Source organism: Mesoplodon mirus (genome assembly GCF_964341445.2).
Source record: "Mesoplodon mirus genome assembly, chromosome: 9".
NCBI classification, from domain to species: domain Eukaryota; kingdom Metazoa; phylum Chordata; class Mammalia; order Artiodactyla; family Ziphiidae; genus Mesoplodon; species Mesoplodon mirus.
This window is the reverse complement of record NC_138985.1, coordinates 11,023,446-11,047,857: the sequence shown is the minus strand read 5'-3', so window position 1 is coordinate 11,047,857 and position 24,412 is coordinate 11,023,446. Positions and strand designations below refer to the sequence as shown.

The 24,412-nt window shown below is 44.1% G+C and overlaps 1 protein-coding gene across 1 annotated transcript in view; it reads left to right on the top strand.

Moving 5' to 3' along the window:
• The window catches only part of LOC309810772 (ATP-binding cassette sub-family A member 13-like), a gene marked incomplete at both ends in the record, with an annotated part of 199,753 nt that overhangs the window by 107,315 nt on the left and 68,026 nt on the right, over positions 1-24,412 (top strand). Inside the window, 10 exon segments of the mRNA XM_082632984.1 lie at positions 1,138-1,217; positions 1,220-1,314; positions 3,312-3,427; positions 7,249-7,375; positions 7,379-7,405; positions 10,036-10,119; positions 10,121-10,290; positions 15,266-15,311; positions 15,315-15,488; positions 17,785-17,894. Coding sequence (XP_082489110.1) covers positions 1,138-1,217; positions 1,220-1,314; positions 3,312-3,427; positions 7,249-7,375; positions 7,379-7,405; positions 10,036-10,119; positions 10,121-10,290; positions 15,266-15,311; positions 15,315-15,488; positions 17,785-17,894 — 1,029 coding nt within the window.

Genomic DNA, 24,412 nt, shown 5'->3' with positions numbered 1-24,412 from the left:
AGATGAATGGATAAAGAAGATGTGGCACATATATACAATGGAATATTACTCAGCCATAAAAAGAAAGGAAATTGAGTTATTTGTAGTGAGGTGGGTGGACCTAGAGTCTGTCATACAGAGTGAAGTAAGTCAGAAAGAGAAAAACAAATACTGCATGCTAACACATATATATGGAATCTAAAAGCAACAAGAACAACAACAAAATGGTTCTGAAAAACCTAAGGGCAGGACAGGAATAAAGACGGAGACGTAGAGAATGGACTTGAGGACACGGAGAGGGGGAAGGATAAGCTGGGATGAAGTGAGAGAGTAACATCGACATATACTCACCACCAAATGTAAAATAGAGAGCTAGTGGGAAGCAGCCACATAGCACAGGGAGATCAGCTCGGTGCTTTGTGACCACCTAGAGGGGTGGGATAGGGAGGATGGGAGGGAGATGCAAGAGGGAGGGTATACAGGGATATATGTTATATGTGTAGCTGATTCACTTTGTTATACAGCAGAAACTAACACAGCATTGTAAAGCAATTATACTCCAATAAAGATGTTAAAAAAATCAACATGGAACAAACAGTTAAAGGTAAAGCATTAAGAGAATGGAAGAAAAACTCTGAATATTTTTGTAATTTTGGCTAACTGAAAGTTTTCTATGTCAAGCCTATAAAGTGAAAGTAAAGAATGTGTTATATAATTTATATAAATATAAATCTATAAATGGAAATTAATTCTGTTTCGAAAAATAAACTTTAAGAAATGAAGGGAGAAACAGAAAAATAATTACGACGCATCTGACTGCAGCTAATTTTCTTGATATCATGAAACCTTCTTATAAGTCAGTAGAGAAAGGATGCCTGATCTATTTTTTTCAACATTTTTTCAAAGTGAATGAAAGATTCTTTTTTTTTAGACTTTACTGAAGTATAGTTATACATATACATATTCTTTTTCATATTCTTTTCCATTTTGGTTTATCACAGGATATTGAATGTAGTTCCCTGTGCTCTACAGTAGGACCCTGTTGTTTATCCATCCTGTATATAATAGTTTGCATCTAAGTAATGGTTCTGGCCGCTGTGACCCTCATCACTGATGGGTCCCCACCAGCCTCTGATGGCCGTTCTGCTCTGCCTGCCACCTGGAGAGCATCCGCCAGTGCGGCATCACCCTGTGCATTGTGCTTGGATTCTCCATCCTGTCTGCGTCCATTGGTGGCTCCGTGTGCAGGACAGGGTGACTGGGGCCACAAGACTGCAGCACATGAGTGGCCTGGGCTGCAGGACGTACTGGCTCACGATCTTCCTGGGTGACATGGTAGGACTCGGGGCCGTGTCCCTCTGTGTCCCTGCACCCGGGGGACGTGTGTGTGCATATACCTGTGTGTGTGTGGGTGTGTGGCCGCCCCACGCAATCCATAGAAGCAGGGTGGTTTCCTGGACGTGTGCTTCACGTTATGTCCCCTTTGCTTCTCTGCACCCTTCATGTGGGCTTGCTCCCGAGAAGGGGCTGCGGGGTCTCACCTGGGATCTGGGAAGCTATTGGCCTGCGCAGATACCGAGACAAAAGATGTAATTCCCACCCGTGAGAGACTCACGGAGCCGCATAAGAGGTAAAACTAGCAAGAAGACAGTTAAAACCCAGAGTAGCAATTGACCCAGTAAGTGGAAATGTAGGGTATTGTGAGAACCCCAAAGAGAAGGAAATGCACCCCAATCAAAGTAGCCGGGGTGCCTTCCTGCAGGAGCCTTGTTTGCACTGAGGATTAAAGAAGCGAGAGTAGGAAGAGAAAGCCATTCAAATCAGGGTAACTCAGGAGAGCCTGACAGACACAGTGACTCTGAAAGCTGATTTGTAGGAGAAACAACAGTTAATTAAAATAACTGCGGTGCAGGGGACCACAGCCATGTCCTTACGTGGCATGCGTTTCCTAACACGATGGCAGGTTCTGAGAAGCTCATATTCTAACGCGGATAAGGAGTGGATGACCTCATCCATTCCTTCTAAGTAAGCAGCGCCCTCCTCAGATGGCTGCCTGGGAGCCAGGCCATATCCTCCTACAGGCTGAGCCCCATGGGGCCAGGACATGGAAGCACAGGGCGGGGAGAGACTCCTCCAAGGTCGTGTGTCCAGAGGGTCTAGAGTGGGCTGGGCAGTGCCAGCCGTGCAGTCCTGGTTCAGGGTCATCTCAGCGCGGCCCACTTCCATGCCTTCCGTTTAAAGGTGTGCAGTGACCACCGCTTCCCTGGAGGCGAGGGGGAGGATGCACCAGGGGAGAATAAGAGCAGGCAGCGGCCCCCAGAGTCTCCCCTCCTTACCGCAGGCCTTAGTCAATTACCCTTTATCCCTCCCACTCAATGTGCCTCCTCTTTACCCTGTGACATGTGCTGTTGGCTGAAGGTCAGGGAGGACTATTTTCTTCTTGGTTTTCCCACCTTCATCCAGTCATTCACCGCCTATTCCATCACTCATTTAACGGATGTTTTCGAGGCTGTGCTCTGGGTCAAGATGTGTCTGAGGTCTTGGGGACAAAGCCATGAACAAAGCAGAGAGGGTCTCCATCTTGAGGAACTTGTGTCCTTATGAGTGGAAGCACAAAACAAATAACCAAGTAAAAATAAGTAAATACACGAGATGCAATTGGCCTGTGACTAGGTTTATCAAGAGAATGAAAGAGCGTCATGGGATCGAGGGTGACTTCAGAGCAAAGCTGGGGAGGGGCCCTGCAGCCAGAGAAGGGGGGCTGGTGAGCAAGTCCCCAGGGGAGGCCGGGGTTGGTCAGCCCGCGGTGGGGAGGTGCTGGCTGCCGGGCAGGGGGTCTGCCCTTGGTGCTGAGTGTGGGAAGAAGCTGTGTGTCCTGGGAGGGGGCTGGATTCCCGCCCCTTCCCCGTGGGAGGTGGGTGTGGGCGGCTGTGTTAGTGGCCCCCCGGCTCGCGGGGAGGCACAGACCACAGACATTTATCTAATCGCCTTCTGGAGGCTGGAAGGCCCGGATCCAGGTGTGGCAGGGCTGGTGCTCTGAGGCCTCCGTCCTGGGCACGTGGACGGCCGCCTCCTCCGTGTCCTCACCCTGTGTTCTCACCTCCTCTTGTCGCGAGGACACCAGCCCTGTGGGATCCGAGCCCATCTTAATGACCTTGTTTTACAAGGATCTGGAAGGGGACTCTCCAGGCCCCCAAGTCCACTGCTGCAGACCGTGTGCCGGGCCACACGGGACACAGACCTAAGCTGGAGCTGACCTGAGAGCCGGAGGGTCAGGAGGTGGTGGTATCCAAGCTCCTGATGTAACAGGCCTCTTCCCTTGATTTTCTCAGCTCTTTTCCTTGGTTTCTCTCTGCCTGTGTGTCACTGTGATCCTCGCCTTCCAGTTAATGGCTTTCACTTTCCAGGAGAACCTGGCAGCCACGGCCCTCCTGCTGGCACTTTTTGGGTATGTGATGAGAAGTGCAGCTGCAGAATTATGGTGTGTTTTCTGAAGGACAGAACCCCTGGGGCGGCTTTGAACCTGCTGTTGGCTTCGTGGTTTTCTCTCTTTCCAAGCAATTATGCTGCTTCTTCCTGTAGCTTGGAGCTGACAAGCCTGAGCGGGACGCCCGGGGCCCCTGCTCGAGGGGTGGGTGATGGCAGCGGCTTTGGCTCTGGCTCGGTGTGTGTTACTCAGCTCCAAAACTGTCCTTGGGGAGCCCGTGAAGCTCTATGCCTGCTGTATTTTTCTCTCTCCTGACATTAGTAGTTTGGAAATGTTTTGTCTAACTTCTATCACTTTTCTTTTCTTGCAGGAAAAGTAGCAAAACCAGAGAAGTCATTTTTCAAATTTCTCGTTTGGACAAACTAAAAACGATCGTTGCTAGCAGTCCCCAGATTATACCTGCCGGGTACCAGGAAAGCATTATGTCATCCTCTCTTACAGGTCATGTATATTTGGCTATAGATCTAGGCTAAGTATGTGAGAGATACTTGTTAATAGTAGGGAAAATAATTAAAGTGCTGATTTATTTTAATTTAAGGCTAATATATATATTTTAAACAGAACATTCTGCTTTTTTCTAAGCCAAAGATTACAAGTAAAATGATTTCTACATAGATGACAGTTGTATCAGTGATCCAGACTTATTCAAAGCATCTAATTAGGGACCAATTATATCATTATTGGATAAATAGATACATGGATGGGTGGATGGATAGATGGGGTGCAAAGGGAGAGACAGAGAAACCTTTTTAGGAATACTGACATTGCCACTAACTCTGTGACCTTGGAAGTGTTCATTTCTCTCTCTAAGCCTCACTTTCTTCCGTGTAGAATACAATTCTGTTTCTGTGAAGATGATATTAGGTCATTCACATAAACCTCCTCTACAGTGGCCGGCAAGGGTTCCCATTAAATTACTTTTAGCTGTTATTGTTACTATAAGAATTAGTTTAATATTTAGAGGATATTATGTCTTAAGCTCTAAAGCATGCCTATAGTAGAGACATGTTTCTATCCTCAGCTGGAAATTTAAGTTTCTGTATATAACGATCTATGTACGTGCGCTCCTGGTTCTAAAGAAATGATTTGATTTCAGTTTATTGATCCGGTTGAATGCATAGTGTGGTCATGGTTCCTTATAGTGTGAGTAAAATATGTTTTACTGTAAATTATTTTTGAACTTTAGAGAGCAGATTTCAAAAATTAAGGTGAAACTCAGACAAAGTCACATGGTGAGATGCTCTTAAAAAAACGTGTTTTTAGGAATTTTCCTTAATCTTGTTTTGCTTGTTTGCTTTGCTTCCTTTAAGAATCTGAATTAAGCTAGAATTCTGTCCACATTCATGATTACAGCACTTTTTAAACAAGTTCAGGGGACTCACAGGTCTCTAGAGTTACATTCATGGCCCAACATGGTGGCCACCTCAGGTGGAGGGGTCTTAGGTGAGAGGGGCCTAGAGGAACTGGAAGGTGCCCCAGGCCAGTTCCAGTGGACGAGAGCAAGGCGGGAGCCGACCGGATGCTCAGGGTGACCCCCCAGGGGCTAGTTCAGGTTTAAAGGGTGGTCCTTCCTCCACTGGAGGCCAGGTCTGCACACAACCTGACACGGTGAACCCCAGCAAGAGGAGGGACCCTTGGGGCCCCAGTGGATGAGAGTGTCGGCTCGCAGTCCTGTCCCCACGAGGAGCTCAGCCCCAGAACCATCGCAGAAAGGCTGCATCCCAGAATAAGCTGAGACCAAAAACACGGTCAGGCATTAAATGGGGCTGTTTGTCTGGAATCTGGAAAAATTGGGGAATGTGTAAATGAATAGACTCTCACAAGACATAATAGGACAAAGTGCCCAGTTACAATTTTCCTTTATCTTTTCTTTTTTTCCTTTCTCTCTGTGGAGGAAAATTTGGTATTCAAGCTGGAAAGGGAGGACAATTCGCATCAAAAGAGAAAAAAATAACACCTGAAAATCTCAGACAGAAAAGAGAATCTGTCTTATATAAAAAATGGGAACCTTAACCGCATACTTGGTGCACATTTAGTACTAAAGGATGATGAAGATGAGGTCACAGAATCCTGATTCATGTCTGGAAAATCCTGCAATGTGGAGGTGGGACCGGTTTCAGAGGGAGGAAAACCCCATAAACGGCAGAGTAGTTATGAGCGGGCTGCCACCCTCCAGGTTTAATTGTTAAAATGATATCATAGTTTAGTAAAAGAACGGCGGTTGCTTGAAGCTACCATATGTTTTACCAAAAAATAAATTATGCACTTTAAGCCAATTTAATTCTTTCCTTGAAGAGAAAAAAGCAGGAAGACTGGAGCCACCAATATGTTTATTTGAACCAAGCATTGATATTTAAAAGCAGTTGCATTAAAGCACTCACCTCTACCTTGTATGCCCAAAAACCATTTTCTTCACACCTGAATTATGAAGCAGACTGCTGTTGATAACTGTATGATTTTATGTATACTATTACACATATATATATCCTATTTTCTGAAATACGAGGGTGTATCTTTTGACCCAGAGACTAATACCATAGATTTCATGTGGAAAAGGAACTGTACTCAAATCAGAAGTTATCTCGAGGGCCTAGCATCATTTTGAAGCCTCATGCTTTTCAGAGCTAGTTAACTTCTTAAGGAAACCTCAGGCATTTAGAAGCTACGGAGGTATTTCAAGTGAAACCACTATGAGAAAATGGTGACGGGTTTACATTGAGTGTGCAGAGAGCACATGGGAGCACATGGGGTCTTCAGAGAAAGGTCGTGACTTAAAGTCAGCGACTTCAGCTGTTTCATACATTCTGTCAATAAAGCAGGCTGTATTCATAAATGTGTACATATATAATCATGGTTCTTATAACAACCTAATATATTTTCAATTGATAAACTTTTGTTGACTGTTCCTTTCCATGAAAGTGGGAAGAATGCTGCATGAAAGAATAAAAATAAAGACAATAAGGTAAGTGAGTCTTCTGCTGGTACTTGCAGCTTCCTTTCCTGGGGCGGGGCAGGGTGGGGGTCACAGAGGAGCCTGAGGTGAGTCAGCCGTGAATGAGCCCTGGCTCTGGAGAAGGAAGAGGTGTTTTCATTAGAGGGCCATTTGGGGTGTCTTCTTAGAGCGTGAGGTCATCTGAAACTTCCGGGGGCTGCTTCTCGTGTCCAGCCCTCATGCCCTGGCTTCAGGTTCACACACAAATCACCCCCGCCTTCAGCTCCTGCTTCTCGGCCGTGGGTCCTCGGTCAGGTGTCTTAGCCACGTCCATCCCATGTCCTATCTGTGAAATGGGGCCATTGCACCTGCCTTCAGGGCTGTAGGGTCAGGGAACACCCTGGAGGCATACGGCGTGGAGCCCATGCACAGGGCACCCTGGAAAGGAAGCTTTCTAGTTCTATGGTACGTCCTCTTTTTATATAGAGCTTCCCACCCTTGGTAGCTTTAATGATTTTATGTTCTCTGAAAAACAGGTGTATCCCTGCTCTGCTGAGAAGGCTACGAGCAGAAAGGGAGGCCAGGCCTGCCCTGTGTGGGAGGAGACACTGGGGCTTTCTCCAGGTCGCACGTCCTAGCCCGGGTTGGACCCTGCCCAGGGCTCTGCCTGTATATTACGGAAAATGTGCTTTGTCTTCAGGAAATAACTGCCGGATTTATTAAGTAAAAAGTGCTTCTGTTCACTAAGGGAGGAAAAATAACCAGACCAGCAAAATCTCATCTTTAAATCAGTCTGTATAGAAGTAAGTGTTACAGGACAAGGAACACGACTTTTCACTTGTCATTTCAGATGCGCGATTCTTCCATGGATGTATCTCATCTCCAGAATCTTCTTCAGTTCGGACGTGGCTTTCATCCCCTACATCTCCCTGAACTTCCTCCTCAGCCTCTGCACCATGCTGCTGACCATCATGCCCTGACTGTTGGCCTTTGTCTCCAAGGCTCAGGTCAGTGACCTCCCACAGGCTCTGGGACTCACGCCTAGACTACTGTTGCTTTTCCAGCTGGAACTCAGCACAGACGTGCTGGTCTCCACTGTCTTTACCTCCAGAAAGAGACACTGACTCTGCTTCACAGAAACCCCTGTGCCCTGATAAGCCCAGAGCCAGGCTTGCAGCAGCAGACACAAGATGAGCAGTTTGTGCCCCCGCTTTGTGAGTGGAGGGTGGGCTGAGCCGCGCGTTCACAGTGCATCCCTCTTTGCGGGTGAATTGCCCATCGATGGTTGGAAGAGTGGCTGCGTGTGTGGAGCATGTCCTGTGCTGGCATCAGGGGCGCAGGGGTCAGACATTCCTCTATTCGGGGTCAGCTGCTCCGGGCCAGGATTGGCCCCCGTGCAGACCACACTCTCAGACCACAACAGGTCTGGATTGTCCGGGCGATTCTGCCCTCTGAGCCCCCGGGCATGTTTAGATTTGCTGCTTTCAGGGTGTTGGAGCAGAGATCTCCAAGAGACTGGACTCCTAGTCGAGGAACATTACTCCCGGTGAGTCAGGACCTCTCTCAGGGAGCCCCTCCAGCAGGCCGTTTGCATCGGGAGGCCCCTTTCGGGTGTCATCCCAGCAGGCGTCCAGGTCCAGTGGAACCCAGCTCTGCTGACCCCCCGCTCTTGTCCTTCCGGCTCCTCCCCGTGAGGCCTGCCGGGGTCGTGTCTGCTTTAATTCATCTTGCGTCTGGCTCAGCCTCCCCTGAGCTGCCTGTGGGAATGAACTGCACAGTTTGCACCCTCCTCTGCCCCGGATTTCCATCCTTTTCTTTCCTGCTTTCTTTCTTGGCTCTGACCACACGGGTCTCTCCTGACCCCTGCTGTCCATGTGGATCCTGTTCGTCTCTACTGCTGGGGCTGGATCGACTCAGGGGCTGAGGAAACAGCCTGGGAAAGGCCCGGCCTCCCAGTTCTGGAGGATGGGCCGCTGGTCAGTGTCTGGTGAGTCCGGGACTGAGGTCTGTTCCATCAGGACGGGCTCCCTTCGTGGTGCCCGGACGCGCCGGGACTTGGTCAGCTCTGCAGCGACGGCTCATTTTATTTGCTGCTGTTGTGCCTCACGTTTGTACAGAAGCACTGAGCTCTGTAAACATTCATTATGCATCCAGGGAAACAATTTATTTTGGTGATTTTTATAAATCTATTCTTGACCCTAATCTGTATTAGTGTCTCTAGCCCTTAAATAGCAGCTAGCAGAATGAGTCGCTGGCTTTAGCTTGAGGAGAACATTGAAATTGGAGGAGGCGGGACACGGTTTCCCTCGTCCCCACCGGAGCTCAGATATGACGTGGATCCTGGTCATGAACTAAAGCGGGAGGAAGACAGGCTCAAGGGAGACACTCCCCGTCCCAGGGGACGGGTCACACACAGAAGAGAAGGGTCAGGAATCTTGAGATTCTAAGGCTCAGGTGAGTAGGAGGTTTTGTCTCCTCCTGTTATAAGTAGCATCGCTCACCTGGAGAGAAATCAGCAAGCAGGAAGTTGTTTGCAAAACATGGGTCAAACTCCACTGTTAACAGATAATAAAAGGCATTTCGTTGCTGTTACTAAGGTCTTTCTTTTCCTTTGCTCTTTATTTTGATATAGTTTGCTTAAAAAACTCAACGTGATAAATGGGTGATTTCAAATATTCCTTTGTAAGTTCAAGGGGCAATATATTCTTAAGAAATCATGGAATAGGCCAAGAAAGGTGACTAGATTTTCAGATCAGTATCAAATGCCAGTGTAACTGGTATTAACCATTGTGTATAAAAACATTAATATGAGCATTTTACTTTTTACCAAATCACAGTTTCTAAGCTGATGTGTACAGAAAAGGCATTTTGGGGTCTAACTCAGGATGTGGAGCATCTCTCTCTCCCACCGCTGAGGCTGTCTTTTGACGGGAGGGCGATGCAGGTAGATGAAAAACTCATAGTTTCAGTCATTTATTTCTCTACTTGATCAGTCGCCACATATCGTGAATTAGACACTCATAAATTGCTGTTCTGTGAATTTGTGTAGCCACGCCCATCACGCGTGTAGATTATTTGCTGAGTGTCATGCATTAGAACAGCTTTGTTCACATGGGAATAGACACCAGTGTGAATCCCTTACAGTCAGATCTGAGTCCTCATTATTAATTATTTCCTGAACTGTAAGATCCTGACTTAAAAGCTGTAATAGTCTCCTATTTCCATCTTATAACTAGGAAGACAAAAATCTTTCATGTCCTACATTATTTGATCCAGGGACATAGTTTTGTGAAAAGTGGGATTAATAAGTTCCTTTAGGACTGGATGAAATCTGCAAATAGTGGTAGTTAGTGAAGACCAGAACTAAGGGAAAATTAAATGAACCTTTCATGGTTTTCCCATGTCTATACACAGAAGACAATAAACTATAATATAATAACAATACATACCCCTAAAAGTTTTCACTGAATTTTCTATTGTCCCCAGATCACACTAGTTGAGACTACTCATTGTGGACAGCTGTAGATTTGCGTGATAAGGGAGAACTGGACATTACTCAGTATGAGATATATAATTGACAGTTTTATAATCTTTCTCTACAAAGAGCTCTTCATTTGCTTTCTCTTTCATTGCACAGAATTTGCAGAACATCTGTGACGTCCTCAAGTGGGTCTTCACTATTTTCCCTCAATTCTGCCTGGGTCAAGGGCTGATAGAACTCTTGTTGCAATCAGACCAGGTACAACCTGACCCACAACGTCGGCATCGATTCGTATGTGAGCCCCTTCGAGATGAGCTTCCTGGGCTGGATCTCTGTGCAGCTGGCGGTACAAGGGATGGTCCTTCTCCTCCTGAGGGTCCTGTTGCATGGGGACCTCTGGCAGTGGCCCAGGTATGTCCCTCGGGGCTCGTCCTTGATGGCAATTCCAGCCTGGAGGCTGCAAGACAAGAAATGTTCTGATCAGTGTCATACACACTTCTGTTAGTTAGGATTTTATGGGTTTTTTTGTTTGCTTTGTTTTTGTTTATTTGTTTTTTTATTAGTGAATGACCGACATTAGGAAGGAGAATGTCAAGAGCAAGGTGTCAAACTGTGAGATAATCGATCCAGTTTTTCAATTGCCCCAATGAATTTTCTCCTTTAATATTGCTCAGTTTTCCTCTTATTTTGATGGTAGCATCTAAGGTGAATTTGGTTGATGTCGTAACATAATTTACTTTTATGGTGAAATAGCATCAACTCCTAAAAGCAGGAATGTATGGAAATCCAGTGCCGATAACCACTTGCCCTTTGCCAGATCCTGTTGTTACTAGTGCTTATCATATTCTTCTTATTTATTTAATATTATTTAATTACTGATGCTAATAACGTTCTCCTGTTTTTTAGCTGAGGATGAAAGCCCAAGGGGTATACGTGCATATGTGGGCTGTCCACACGCATGTGTGTGTACCCGTGCCACACAGCATCCTTACACCCACCTTCCTGTATCCTCGATAGGGTTTCAGGTGCTTTTGCAAGGAGGTCTGAAATACTGCCAGATAACGTATTTTAAATATTAAGGAAGGAATGTGCTTTCCTGTGTAGGGTCCACAATGCGTGTCTCTCCCTCCGTAATCCTTGTGGCCTGAATCTGTGGACTTGCTCTTTCCAAGAAAGGGATCCTTTCTGGAGAAATCACTACTTAGGGCCATATCACAGGAGAATCTATTAAAGATTATAGACACACTGTTAGCATTTTGTGGTGATTTCCTTACAGGATTTCCCTGTCTCAGTCACTTCATCGAAGTACCTCCTTTATAACCCCTTTAATCTGCTCAAGTGGAGAACCATTTTGAATACACATCACAAAACTCTAGAATTGGCCACAATCCCTCTGGAATCTGTAGATTTCCAATACCGACTGAGTTTGAAATAGAATTCTGTGTGCCTTTCAAGCGTAATTGGCTCAGAAATTGGCCCTCACTAGTTTGATCTGTAGTGAACCCTGTTCTGTAGAATCCCCTCCAGCAGATTTCAGGGTGTCCCACCCTCCTGCAGCACTGAAAGATCTTTCTTTCAAGACTTCCGGTATTACCTTTACTTGGTAAAGTATAAGTGAAACCATGTTTTAGAAAAACGTCCTCAGGGCTCCCCCCCTGGTGGCGCAGTGGTTAAGAATCCGCCTGCCAGTGCAGGGGACACGGGTTCGAGTCCTGTTCTGGGAAGATCCCACATGCCGCAGAGCAACTAAGCCCGTTCACCACAACTACTGTGCCTGTGCTGTACAGCCTGTGAGTCACGACTACTGACCAGGCATGCCACAACTACTGAAGCCCGTGCGCCTAGAACCTGTGCTCCACAACAAGAGAAGCCACTGCAATGAGAGGCCTGCATGCTTCAATGAAGAGTGGCACCCGCTCGTAGCAACTAGAGAAAGCCCACATGCAGCAATGAAGACCCAACACAGCCAAAAATAAATAAAGTAAATCTTTTTTTCTTTGTTTGTTTGCAGTACGCGGACCGCTCACTGTTGTGGCCTCTCCCGTTGCGGAGCACAGGCTCCGGATGCACAGGCTCAGCAGCCATGGCTCACGGGCCCAGCCGCTCCGCGGCATGTGGGATCTTCCCGGACCGGGGCACGAACCCGTGTCCCCTGCATCGGCAGGCGGACTCTCAACCACTGCGCCACCAGGGAAGCCCAATAAATAAATTTTATTTTAAAAGAATAACATCCTTGTTATCCACAGTAAATAGTCAATATTTGCTGTTCTTTGTCAATGTGAAGGTTACAGAGTCCAGACATTTCATGTAATTTCGTCATTAGTTGTCTGTCACTCCTTTATGGACAACTGTCACAATAATGATCTGACCAAATTCATGTGTTTTTAAGATCCAGATCTAACCAGGTCACTACTCATTGGCTGAAAGATAGGTCCACGGTTCTCAGCCAGGCCCCTCCAGTCCGGCGCCTCACGCCCAGGGATGCTGCATGGGGTGCCCCCTCTGCCCCCACCCCCTGACGTTGGCGTCTGGTCCCCTGCCTGACCTGGTCCTTTGCCAGGACTGACTGCCCCGCCTCCAGGACCCTTCTCGTGCCCCTCCCATCTCCCAGGCCAGGCTTGACGTCCTCCCCGTGTTTCCAGTACAGCCTGTTTTCTCCATCAGGGCCGTCTGTGATTTTCGTTGTTATTGTTTTGTTGTTTTTAATTTTTATTGGAGTGTGGTGGATTTACAATGTTGTGTTAGTTTCAGGTGAACAGCAAAGTGAATCAGTTTACATATACATGTATCCACTCTTTTTTAGATTTGTTTTTCCCATGTAGGTCGTTACGGAGTACTGAGTAGAGTTCCCTGTGCTCTACAGTAGGTCCTTATTAGTTATCTGTTTTATCTATAGTAATGTGTATATGTCAGTCCCAATCTCCCAATTTATCCCGCTCCCCCTTACCCCCCAGTAACCATACATTTGTTTTCTACATCTGTGACTTGATTTCAGTTTTGCAGATAAGTTCATCTGTAGCCTCTTTTTCGATTGCACATATAAGCGATAGCATATGGTATTTGTCTCTGTCTGACTTCCTTCACTCAGTATGAGAAGCTCTGGGTCCGTCCATGTTGCTGCAAACGGCATCATTTCAAATCAGTGCCATTTGTGCCAGTGTGGTTTTACAGTGTTTGTCTGTTACTCTCCTCTGCTTGACTGCGTTCCTTCACGCGGGAACTGTTTTACACGGTCGTAGTCAAATCATGGAAAGAATAGGAAGACCCTGCCCTCTCTGTATCTACACAGACGCTTCCTGTGTCCCCTCCCAAGCGGCGTGTCCACCACCTGCCTGGTGCCCTTCCCTGCCTGACACCTGTCCCCGTCCTGCAGTTCTGCTGCCGCCATGTTGTCTGCTCAGATCTGGGTCTCCATCAGAACCTGAGCTCTGGCCACACCCGAGTCAGTTTGGGTGGGCTTTGGGGGGTTCCTGTTTGTTCTCTCTCTGGTCTGGAGCTGGACTCTGCTCTCTGTACCCCAGGCCCTGGCTGGGTCCGAGCAGCCACACAGCCCAGGGCAGTGTCTCCCTTCAGATACATCAGCTGCACCGAATCCCTGCAAAGTCCCGCTACACCAGCGCCTGTCAGGACCCTTCCTTTGTAACACAGATGCCATTTTTCATGATGGGCAGTTGGAAGATGGCCAAGTGACCCATTTCTCAGTGCCGGGGGATGAACTGCATGTGTGTTGCTGTGAGGAGGTTGACAAGCAGTGACCTTGCTCAGTGCCCCCCATCCACCAGAGCCACTTGAGATGTAACCAATACGCATCTGGACCCCGAACCCTGGGGGCAGACGCCCTCTGGGGACAAGACCAGGGAGCAGGTGATGCTAATGAGGAGAGAATTAACTGATGCATCTCAGAAACAGGGAGGGGTAAGATGGCACCATGTCCTGGTACAGGGAGAGATGACCTCTGGACAGCCAGGCCAGGCTGAAAGGCCCAGGGACGCACCCTCACCTGGGAAAGGGGGGGCAACAGTCAGGAAGAAAAGTGTAAAATTCAGTGAATCTTCATAAACTGAACACACCTGTGTTCTCTTCTCCCAGACAGAAGCATCAGCAGCTCAGAAGCCCTCCACAATCCCCTGCCAGTCAATTCCCACTCTGTAGATAAGTGCTGTTATTTTTATCACCACTGAATCATTTTTCAGCCTTTTGAATATTATGTAAATTATATCATATAACACATACTCCTGAGTAGCTATATTTTCTCATCATCTATGTTGGGTCTTGAAAAATTATATATTTGTCCAGTGGTGATTTCAGGTATGGAAAAAATAATACAGGGAAAGGAGCTGGGGCCACTGGGATCTGGCCGTGGATATTTTATTTTATTTTTAATACCTTTTAATTTTAAAATAGTTTAAAGCTCACAAGAAATAGCAAGATTAGTACGGAGAGAGCCTATGTAACCTCCCAGTGATACTGTGATAATGTAATAATACAGTACATCACAATATTACATTGATAAAACCAGGAAATTGATGTTGGTACAACACTATCTCACTGTCTGTACTCATTTAGTTATTAAAATATTGGCATATTACAGTTTGAAGAAATTGAGATTTACTTGAAAGCTAAAATGCACCAGAAAGAAAATCGTAAGGAAGATTGGAAAGTGAGCTAGTTCAGATTTTGAGTCACCAAATCGGAGGTGAAATTTCACTTTATGTTCATCTGACAGGTGTCTGCTGAGTGCTTGCTGTGCATCCTTCTACAGCATCCACCACGTCCTATGGACCTGTAGTGTTTGGGGACTTTTGTGGGTAATCTACTTTATTAAAGGGCCTGTTTGCTAAAAGTGGTCAAAGTTGAATTTTTTTTTTTTTTTTTTTTTTTTTTGCGGTACACGGACCTCTCACTGTCGTGGCCTCTCCCGTTGCAGAGCACAGGCTCCGGACGCACAGACTCAGTGGCCATGGCTCACGGGCCCAGCCGCTCCACGGCATGTGGGATCCTCCCGGACTGGGGCACGAACCCGTGTCCCCTGCATTGGCAGGCGGACTCTCAGCCACTGCGCCACCAGGGAAGCCCAAAGTTGATTTCTTATAACTTTGCGATAAATTACTTGTCCTCTAGCACAAAAGTCTGGCATGACTTTATTGCTCGTAAAATTGAAAAGTAGTTTGAGTTTGGTGTCCATCCATGTCACTGTCTTTTAGGTTGATGTACATTTCTTTTGCATTAGAGGATGAATGTTGACCCCTGATAGTATCCGGCCAACGGGATGCAGAACTCGGATGCGTGGGCCAGAGCTGGTACCACAGACTCTGGGGACCACGTCTTCTGTTCAGATGACCTCTGCCCTTTCTCTCCCTCTAGATTCTTCCGGTCCATTTCCCAGGTGTGAATTAACTCTGACTTACCCTCCCCGGGGCCACTCTGCCATTTGAGGCACAGTCACATCTTCCAAGGACGTAGATGTTGAAAAAGAGCAAGTGAGGGAGTTGGAAGGCAGAGCTAGTGGAGACATTCTTGTGTTGTATAACCTCAGTAAGGCTTACAGAGGCTTCTTCAAGAGGACCACTGCCGTGCAAGATATTAGCTTGGGCCTACTCAGGGGAGAGGTAAGAAAGCTTCTGTTTGTACCTTTTCTGTTGCAAACCGGAGTCACTCTAATTGTCCATCTGTTCGTGTTATTCTCAGGATATCTGAAATCGAAACTAACAGCAGCTTCACATTTCAGGAATCTCTGCAGGGTCTAGGTGGAGAGTCAGTCAGCTCTTTCCCTAGTGAAAACTCTGCTGATTGAGTGATGAGGTTTTTTCTGTTTCATAATTTTAAAATTTAAGTGATCAGGGAGTTTTAATTAGGTTGGCTTATGGGGTGACTCTATTGAGTGCAAATATTTTATAAATGCAATTAATTAAGGAAACCACTTCTAACTCCTGCTTGGACTTCAGTACTCTTTAAGTGGCCAAATAAGCCCGTCTAGTAATATGCTATTCTGGAAAGGTAAAAACACTCACACACTATAGCCATAGCTCAGAGTTGTTTTTTCATGAATGTGTCATGAATTCTAGTAGAAATGTTTAATCTGAACTGACAGAAGCCATACGAATTGCTCCCAACGTGTGTTTAATGCATAAAGGGAAATCAGTTCTGGAAATGATTACCTTTAATTAACTGTTAAAAAGAAAAAGAGTATCTCGCATTCACATTGTACCAAGCTTCTGAGAAATTCAAAGTATGTTATATCGTTATCTGATTGGCATCCATGCTCTACCTGTGAGTGGATCTGAGGTAAAGAGAAGCCGAGAGATGGGTCTGAATCCATCCAGGGACCCTTAGACCCTGACCGAGGTGTGTGGTCAAATGGGAAAGAAGTTAAAGAAGTGGTTTGTGCAGTTGTTGGCTACTCGAATCTAAGACTAGCCACGTGATTTTTGCCATCTTATGGAACTGTCTTCTTACCCTTGTTTTAAAAAATAAACTTCTGTCTTGCTACTACTTCTCCTTTAGTTTTAAACTAAAGTGTAAGAGAAAAACTTGGAAAACATCCTATGAGAGATGTTCCAGGTCTCTGAAATGATCCAAGATGCATTTACCTTTGGGTTCTCTTCACTAGGCTGTTTATGAGCATCTGAGTTTAATGACTTAGATGTAAAGTCCTATGCAAGCGCCTGCAGAAGAGACGGGAGGCTAAGATGTGTCCCCGTCCCTCTAGGAGTTAATCATCGGGTAGGAAATGGGAGATCATAAACATACACAGTATTGCACAACAGCAGGGCAAGGGTCAAAGGCACAGAGTGAATCGCCTCGGAGCTGTAAGTCCAGAGAGGGTGGCCTCGAAGGAGGAACGGGAGCATCGTGGGAGTCGGGAAGGCAGGGGGTGTGCAGAGCTTTATGAAAAAGGAAGGTTCAGGTAAACTTAAGCCTAAGCCAGGAGGGTAGATAGAGTTCGGTTAGGCTGATGGTTTGTACCTGGGATAGCAGCTCAGGTGTGGTCTGTGATATGAGTGACATGAAACAGGACAAGTCTGCAGCAGGATGGACCCCTATATCAGAGCGTGGGAGAGACCCAGTCAAGGTGGGGGAAGCATGACTGCTGAAGCAGGTGGCACCCGGATCTACAAAATCGGGTTCTGTGATGATCAGTTGGGCTTGGCCACAAGAAACCCGGAAGAGTCACTTTTCCAGGATTCAGGGAGCCAGGAAGCCAGCTGTGCCCAGACATCAGGAAACAAGTGTCCTGGAAGGAGATAAGGAAGAATGAAAACGTCTCAGCTTCCACCACAGAATCCCCAGCTGAGGACATCCAGAGATTCAAGGTAGAGGCTGGGGCCGTGAAAAAGCGAGGCCATGGTTTCCGCCAGGGAATGTAAGACAGAGCGAAGCAGGAGATGTGACCTGGTGCTGAGCGAGAGTATGGGAATAGAGGGCCTTCTTGATTAGTGTCAGCTTTAGGCTACAGTCGGGGTGAGAGGAGAGAGCCAGAGAGATGGAGAGATTCAAAGACAGAGATGGAGGGGAAGGCATGGGAATAATAATGATTATGATGATGTGACTCCTAAAAAATATTGCGCTTACCAGAGGGACACAGCTGGGAGCCTGTTGGATGCACCCTGGATAGGACAGGAACGTTCAGCATAATCTGTGGTAGTTGGCCTTTACTTCTCATCCTCCTGAGTTTTCCAGACGTGAATTTGCTTACTCGTCTGTGAATTAACACTGAAATTATACCACTCAGATGCCACAGTGATTTCAGAAGTACTGCATGAGCTATAAAACGTGTCATACATTTATTTTATGATTGTAAAAGTCTACAAATAACACAAACTAAAAATATCAACTCGGAGTTGGGTGAAAGCAAGTGCTGTTTCCAATATAATTTTGATTTTATGGTTTGTTTTCTCCTCTCAGTGCTTTGGGCTTCTACGGGTGAATGGAGCTGGGAAAACCACCACATTCAAAATGCTGACCAGGGACCTGCCTCTGAGCTCGGGACACGCCATCCTCAGGACTCCCATGGGGTAAGATTTAATCAGATTTAATTGTTTTGCTGCCTGTAGAGATAATCATCAAGCCCAGAGACCCCCAGCCTCCCCTCAGTCCTGTGCACTAAAGTCAGAGGAGGTCATTTCCCTCCAATTTACTTTCCAATGACCACTCCTCACAATGGGGAAAAGAGCCTCCAGATGGGAATGAAATGAACTTGACGTTTCTGGCCAGAGGGTAGAGGAGGTGTTGGCAAAAGCTGTCCAGGGCTGACCCCTTCCAGGGGCGCCGGCTGATCTGCCCCATGAACCCAGGTGAGCAGGGAGTAGTCAGGGGCTGGTTCTTCTTGCTTTGTCATCTGGTGGAGCTTCAAACTCCCTGCCCCAGTGTGGGGACCAGAAGGGGCACGGTGGTTTCATCGTTTCCCCACCCAGACCTCATCTTTCGGGCAGTACAGCAGTTTTCCAGCTAGTCTTCCAATAGCGTGCCATTCGTGTGCGTCCCAATCCTGTCACTGTTTCCAAATCCCATCCTATACCCCGCCCTTCTGATTCTCATGCTGTGTGGTGACGTCCTGGCCTGTATCTTTCTGCTTTTCCTACTATAGCGAATTCATTGTAACTTGATAACAGATTTCAGAAATCTGTCATTGAACTGACATAAAGAAAGAGACATGCTTTGTACTACATTCTCTGAAGGTCATGATATAACTAGCCACCAAGTTCTCAGTGCTGGACTTGATTTCACAGTCTGTCTACCTGGGATCCTAGAGTTATTCCTAAGTAGACTTGGAAGTAATTTGCTTGAGATTTTTCTTATATAGTTCAAATACAATAATTGGAAAAAGTTCAAAAATATCATAACTGAAAAAAGTTCAAAAATATCATAATCATCCATTAATTAGCTGATTCTTTGCATCAACAAATAGTTTATTGTCCATCTATGGTGTGCCAGGCACCAAGAAGACAGAAATTTTTCCTGTAATCCTAAAATACAGTGTTAATATTCATATGTCTCCTACTAGTTTAATTTAAACATGCATAGATATCTGTGTGTATATATCTAATTTTATCTATTATCTGTGTGTGTGTGTATGTATGTGAAATGTAGGTGATTAAATATGTAGAGAGATGTGTATTTTAAAATCAGACACGATTATAAAGATCATTGTGTAGACTTCATTTACACTTATTACATGAACATTTCATAATCCTCTTCAACAATATTTATTAAAAGATTTAATTTTTTAGAAGCCAGGTGGGCATGCCATTTCATTGTTAGATTAATTTACATTTCCTTGATGACTCATGAACTTGACGGAATGCTCTCCCCACAGTTATCTGTTGCCTGGGGGTTCTTTCTGCCAATCGCCTGTCATGACCACTGTTCTTTTCTTATAAGGTTGTCTTTTTGTTTCTCATTATGTATGAGTTTTTAATATATTCAACTAGTAATTAATCTTTTGCGTGCTTTATATGTTTTAAGTGTTAGCTTCAGTGGTACCTTGTATTTTAACTCTGTTTTAAAAGTTTGTGTGTGTAGAGGTTCTCAGTTTTGATAGGACTGATTTATTCTTTTTTTCCTTTGCTATTTCTTGCTTTTTGAGTCTCAGGAAATTCTCTTTCTAAAGTAATAAAGCTATTCTCCATAGTTTCTTTTTAGAGGCTTCTATTCTACATTCATGTTTCTAATTTATATGGAGTTTATACTTGAATATATGGTGTAATGGAAAAACCATCTGATTTTTTTTTTCTGATCCCGAATTCCAGTTTGCCTAAGGCCATTTTTACAGCCATGTGTCTTTTGTCCATCAGTTGGAAACATTTTCTGCTCTGTACCAAGTGCTCAGCCAGGCTGGGACTCCGCTTTACCTTCTCCTGCTTCAGATGCATCCTGGTGGGTTGCACCACCTATCTGTCTTCCTGGTATTTCATTTCCAGGATAGTCTGGATTACTTTGGGACCTTTACTAGGTATTGTTTTTAGAATCATTTTGGTAACCTGTATAAAAATGTCACAATATTTGAATCTTGATTGGAATTGAATCAAATTTATTTTATAATTTGAAGAGATTTGCACCTCTATGATATTTTGTCTTCCTTGTCCTTAAGTCTGGTAGTTACCCATTTATTCAGGTCATTTAAAAAGCATCAATTCAGTATGTTGCACTTTTCTTTATAGAATCTTTGCATATCTATCTTACATTTATTCATCCTGATGAATTTGTCTTCATCAGGAAGTAATTCATCTCTTAGTTGTTTATTTTTTAGGACTTTCTTCTTTGTTTTCTTCATGGCTAGAGATTTTGCTGGTTTACCTCGCGAGTGAGTTTATGTGATTTTACTCTCATTCTATCTTTTTCTGTCACCTTCTGTGTATCAGTTTGCCTCTCTTTCCACTATTTACTCCCTAGATCTCTCGTCCAGGGCCAGGTTGTATGTTGACAGCTTGGGGTTCCCATCCTGCAGCCGCAGGTGGAAGGCCCATGTGAGTCCTTGCATCGCCAGGTCCCGGTCTCACTCTGGGACCCGGCCTGGAAGATGAGCAGCCTCCACGTCACCTTCTCAGCTTCCTCCCAGGAGAGGTGGGGCACTAGACCCAGGTGTCACACACTAAGCTGGGCTCTGGTCCCTCTGCATCCCTATACGAGTGCATTTAGTCCCCATTACCTCGCAGGGGACTGATTCCTAGCTGCTGTGTGTAATTCAGGTCAGAATGCAGTGACCAGTGGCTTCAGACCCTGCATCTTGTACTCTCTTGTTTCTGATGCACAGAGATATTTATTTTTGAGTGTGTTTTTCTATTCTACACACTTGTTACACAGCAGTGACTGAAGTAAATAAATACCTATTAGTCATTTCTTTTTAATTTAAGTATAGTTGATTTACAATGTGTTAGTTTCAGGTATACAGCAAAGTGATTCAGTTATACGCATATATATATGTTTTTTTCAGATTCTTTTCCCTTATAGTTTATTACAAAATATCAAGTATAGTTCCCTGGGCTATACAGCAGGATCTTGCTGTTTGTCTCTTTTATACATAGTTGTGTGTTTATGTTAACCCCATACTCCTAATTTATTCCTCCCCCACTTTCCCCTTTGGTAACCATAAGTTCGTTAGGTCTGTGGGTCTGTTTCTGTTTTGTATATAAGTTCATTTGTATCATTTTAATGTAGAGAAAAAAATGTAAAGCATTGTGTCCACAATTCTCACTGGAATTTTAATTGATTTTATGTTGCATTTATAGATTAATTTGAAAAGAACTGGCATGTGAATGCTGTGTCTTCTTTTCTGCAAACATATATTTTTCATTCACTGAAATAAATCTAATTCATTTTAAAAAGTATTTTAATCCATCTAGGATACAATGCTTATCCCAGTAATTCATGAAACATCTCCTTTTTCTCCTGTGGTAATGCCTCTGATTTCAGTTTCCTTTTTGCTTTCCCTAAAACCATCGAAACAATGTTAAATGGCAGTGTATCTTATTACTCACTTAATGATAGTATTTCTTTTTATTTTTCCTTTTTTATTTTGGTTTCATTGAGATATAATTGACATAACAGTATAAATTTATAAACTATATATGTTTAAGGAGTACAGCATAATAATCTGACTTACGTACATCGTGGAATGATTATCACAAGTTTAGTGAACATTCATCATTTTATTTAGGTATAAAATAAAAGAAAAAAACATATTTTCCTTGTGATGAGAACTCTTAGGATGTATTCTCTAAACAACTTTCATATGTAACACACTGCAGTGTTACTTGCATTAATCATGTTGTACATTACATGCCTAGTGCTTATTTATTTACCTTATAACTGGAAGTTGTACCTTTCGACGGCCTTCACCCAGTTCCTCTTCCCCCTATGCCCTCCTCTGCTAACCACAGATCTCATCTCTTTTTCTATGAGCTTGTTTGTTTGTCTGAAGTAAAACTGACCTGCAACACTGTGTTAGGTCCTGGTGCACAATATAGTGATTTGATATTTCCATACATTACAACAGTATCACCACGATAAGTCTAGTTACCATCTGTCACCACACAAAGTTATTACGTTATTGTTGACTATATTCCCCACACATACACTTCATCCCTGTGACATATTTATGTCATAAATAAAAATTTCTGATTATTGATCTGTCCTTATCTTTCTGCAGTATACTTTATTTTGTCATGGATTTAAATATTTTCTTATTTGCTAAATTTTATATAACATTTTAAACTTATGATTCATCATGAAATTTAGTTTGTTGTTGAAAAATATCATTTTAAATCCTTACTATTAAATTACTCCTGTTTTTAATTTTTGTTGTTATTTTGACAATTTAAGTTTTCTAATAAACCTATTTACTTAATTTAAATTTTTAAACTACTTACATGGAGTTATAACTATTATTATCTTAATAGTTATATTTTTTCTCCTCTCTGTGCCTATATAACTTGTGATTTTTTTTCCTATAAATTTGTCTTTGTACTTCCCAGACTTTGACTATTTTACTTTAAAAACAATGAAAGATTGAATTTATTTAGCAATTCAATTTTTTTTCATTTTTTCAGCAATTCAAATTTTTTCAGACAAATTTATTAAATTTTGTTATTTTTATTAACCTCTCTACTGTGCTTTTCTCAATCTAGTTTTGTGGTTTTATTTCTAACTTCTTGATTTGAATGATTTTTAAAATCTTTTTTTCTTTAAATGAAGTATCAAATCATTGTCTATAAATATGATTCGTTGTACACCTTTACTTTGACCCTAAACATTTAATGTGTGATATTATTGCTGTCATTATTCTGTAAATAACATATATAATTTTGATTTTGTCTTTCCAAAATTTACATAGAAGAATATTTATACTTACCCAAAATCTTGTGTTTCTTGGTTTAATATATTTTTAAAAATTTCTTTAAAAAATTTTTATTGACATTATAGAAAAGAACATCTTAATGAATCTTCACAAAGGGAAACCCTTTTGTAATCTGTGTCTCACTCAAGAAACAGCACAAGGCCCCTTAACTCCCTATCCAGTCATTTTTCCCCTTCAAAGGTAACTCCTATCCTGAGTTTTTTAAATGTAGCTTAGTATATTTTTTATAAGGGAAACTTTTATAACCAAGACTCAGGCCAAGACCCAGAACTCTGGCAGCTAACTGGGGAGCCAGTCAGCCTGCCCTGCCTCAACCACACCCCTGAGCCAGAGGATCCTGTGTGGTTTTATCACCCCACCCCAGAGTGTCCCTGGACATCAGCGTTTGACCTTGCTCATTTGTAAAGACCTCATAGGACTTTCAGACCCTCAGTCTACAGGTCCCCTCTTCCTTTCTTTCTTTTCTACCTTTGATCCTGGGCCATTGGACTTGGAGACCTGCTTGTGAACTGTGCTGATTGCGTACAAGCGATGAGGTCTAACATGATGCTCTGTCCTGTTTCTTACAAGTTGAAGCTGGATCCAGAGTTATAATCAGGCTTGAGGTCTATCCTTTGACATAAATAAGCAGGAGGTAATGTTTCTTTTTTTTTTTTTTATCAAGAACCATCTGATATCTGGTCTTCACTCCTTTTTTGATGTCTAATGCCAAGGTTAATGCATCAATTCATTGGAAATTGCAAAATGGTAGTATTCTAACTTTTATCATTTTGTTTTCATTTACTAGCTGGAGTAATTTTTTTTTTTAATTTATTTACTTATTTTTTTTTATTTTTGACTGTGTTGGGTCTTCGTTTCTGTGTGTGGGCTTTCTCTAGTTGTGGCAAGCGGGGGCCACTCTTCATCGCGATGCGCGGGCCTCTCACTATCGTGGCCTCTCTTGTTGCGGAGCACAGGCTCCAGACGCGCAGGCTCAGTAGCCATGGCTCACTGGCCCAGCCGCTCCGCGGCATGCGGGATCTTCCCAGACCAGGGCTCGAACCCGTGGCCCCTGCATTAGCAGGCAGATTCTCAACCACTGCGCCACCAGGGAAGCCCTAGCTGGAATAATTTTATAAGGAGTTGCTGTCACTACATTTTATTTCACTACCCAGAGGTATAGTTTATATAAAAAAGGACAGATAAATGCTTGTTCCCCCCCCCCTTTTTTTTAAAGAAGATGTTGGGGGTAGGAGTTTATTAATTAATTAATTTATTTTTGCTGTGTTGGGTCTTCGTTTCTGTGCAAGGGCTTTCTCTAGTTGTGGCAAGTGGGGGCCACTCTTCATCGTGGTGCACGGGCCTGTCACTATCGCTGCCTCTTTTGTTGAGGAGCACAGGCTCCAGATGCGCAGGCTCAGTAGTTGTGGCTCACGGGCCTAGTCGCTCCACGGCACGTGGGATCCTCCCAGACCGGGGCCTGAACCCGTGTCCCCTGCATTAGCAGGCAGACTCTCAACCACTGCGCCACCAGGGAAGCCTTGTTTTCCCTTTTTATCTACTCAGTTTTCAAGATAATCAATGGATTTCCAATCACCCTCAGAGGTGAAGAATTAGGAGTTGTTTGCTTGTTTGTTTTTGGCTGTATTATTCTGATAGATTTAGAAGATATCAGAAGGTTACTTTGTGCTTCGTTAT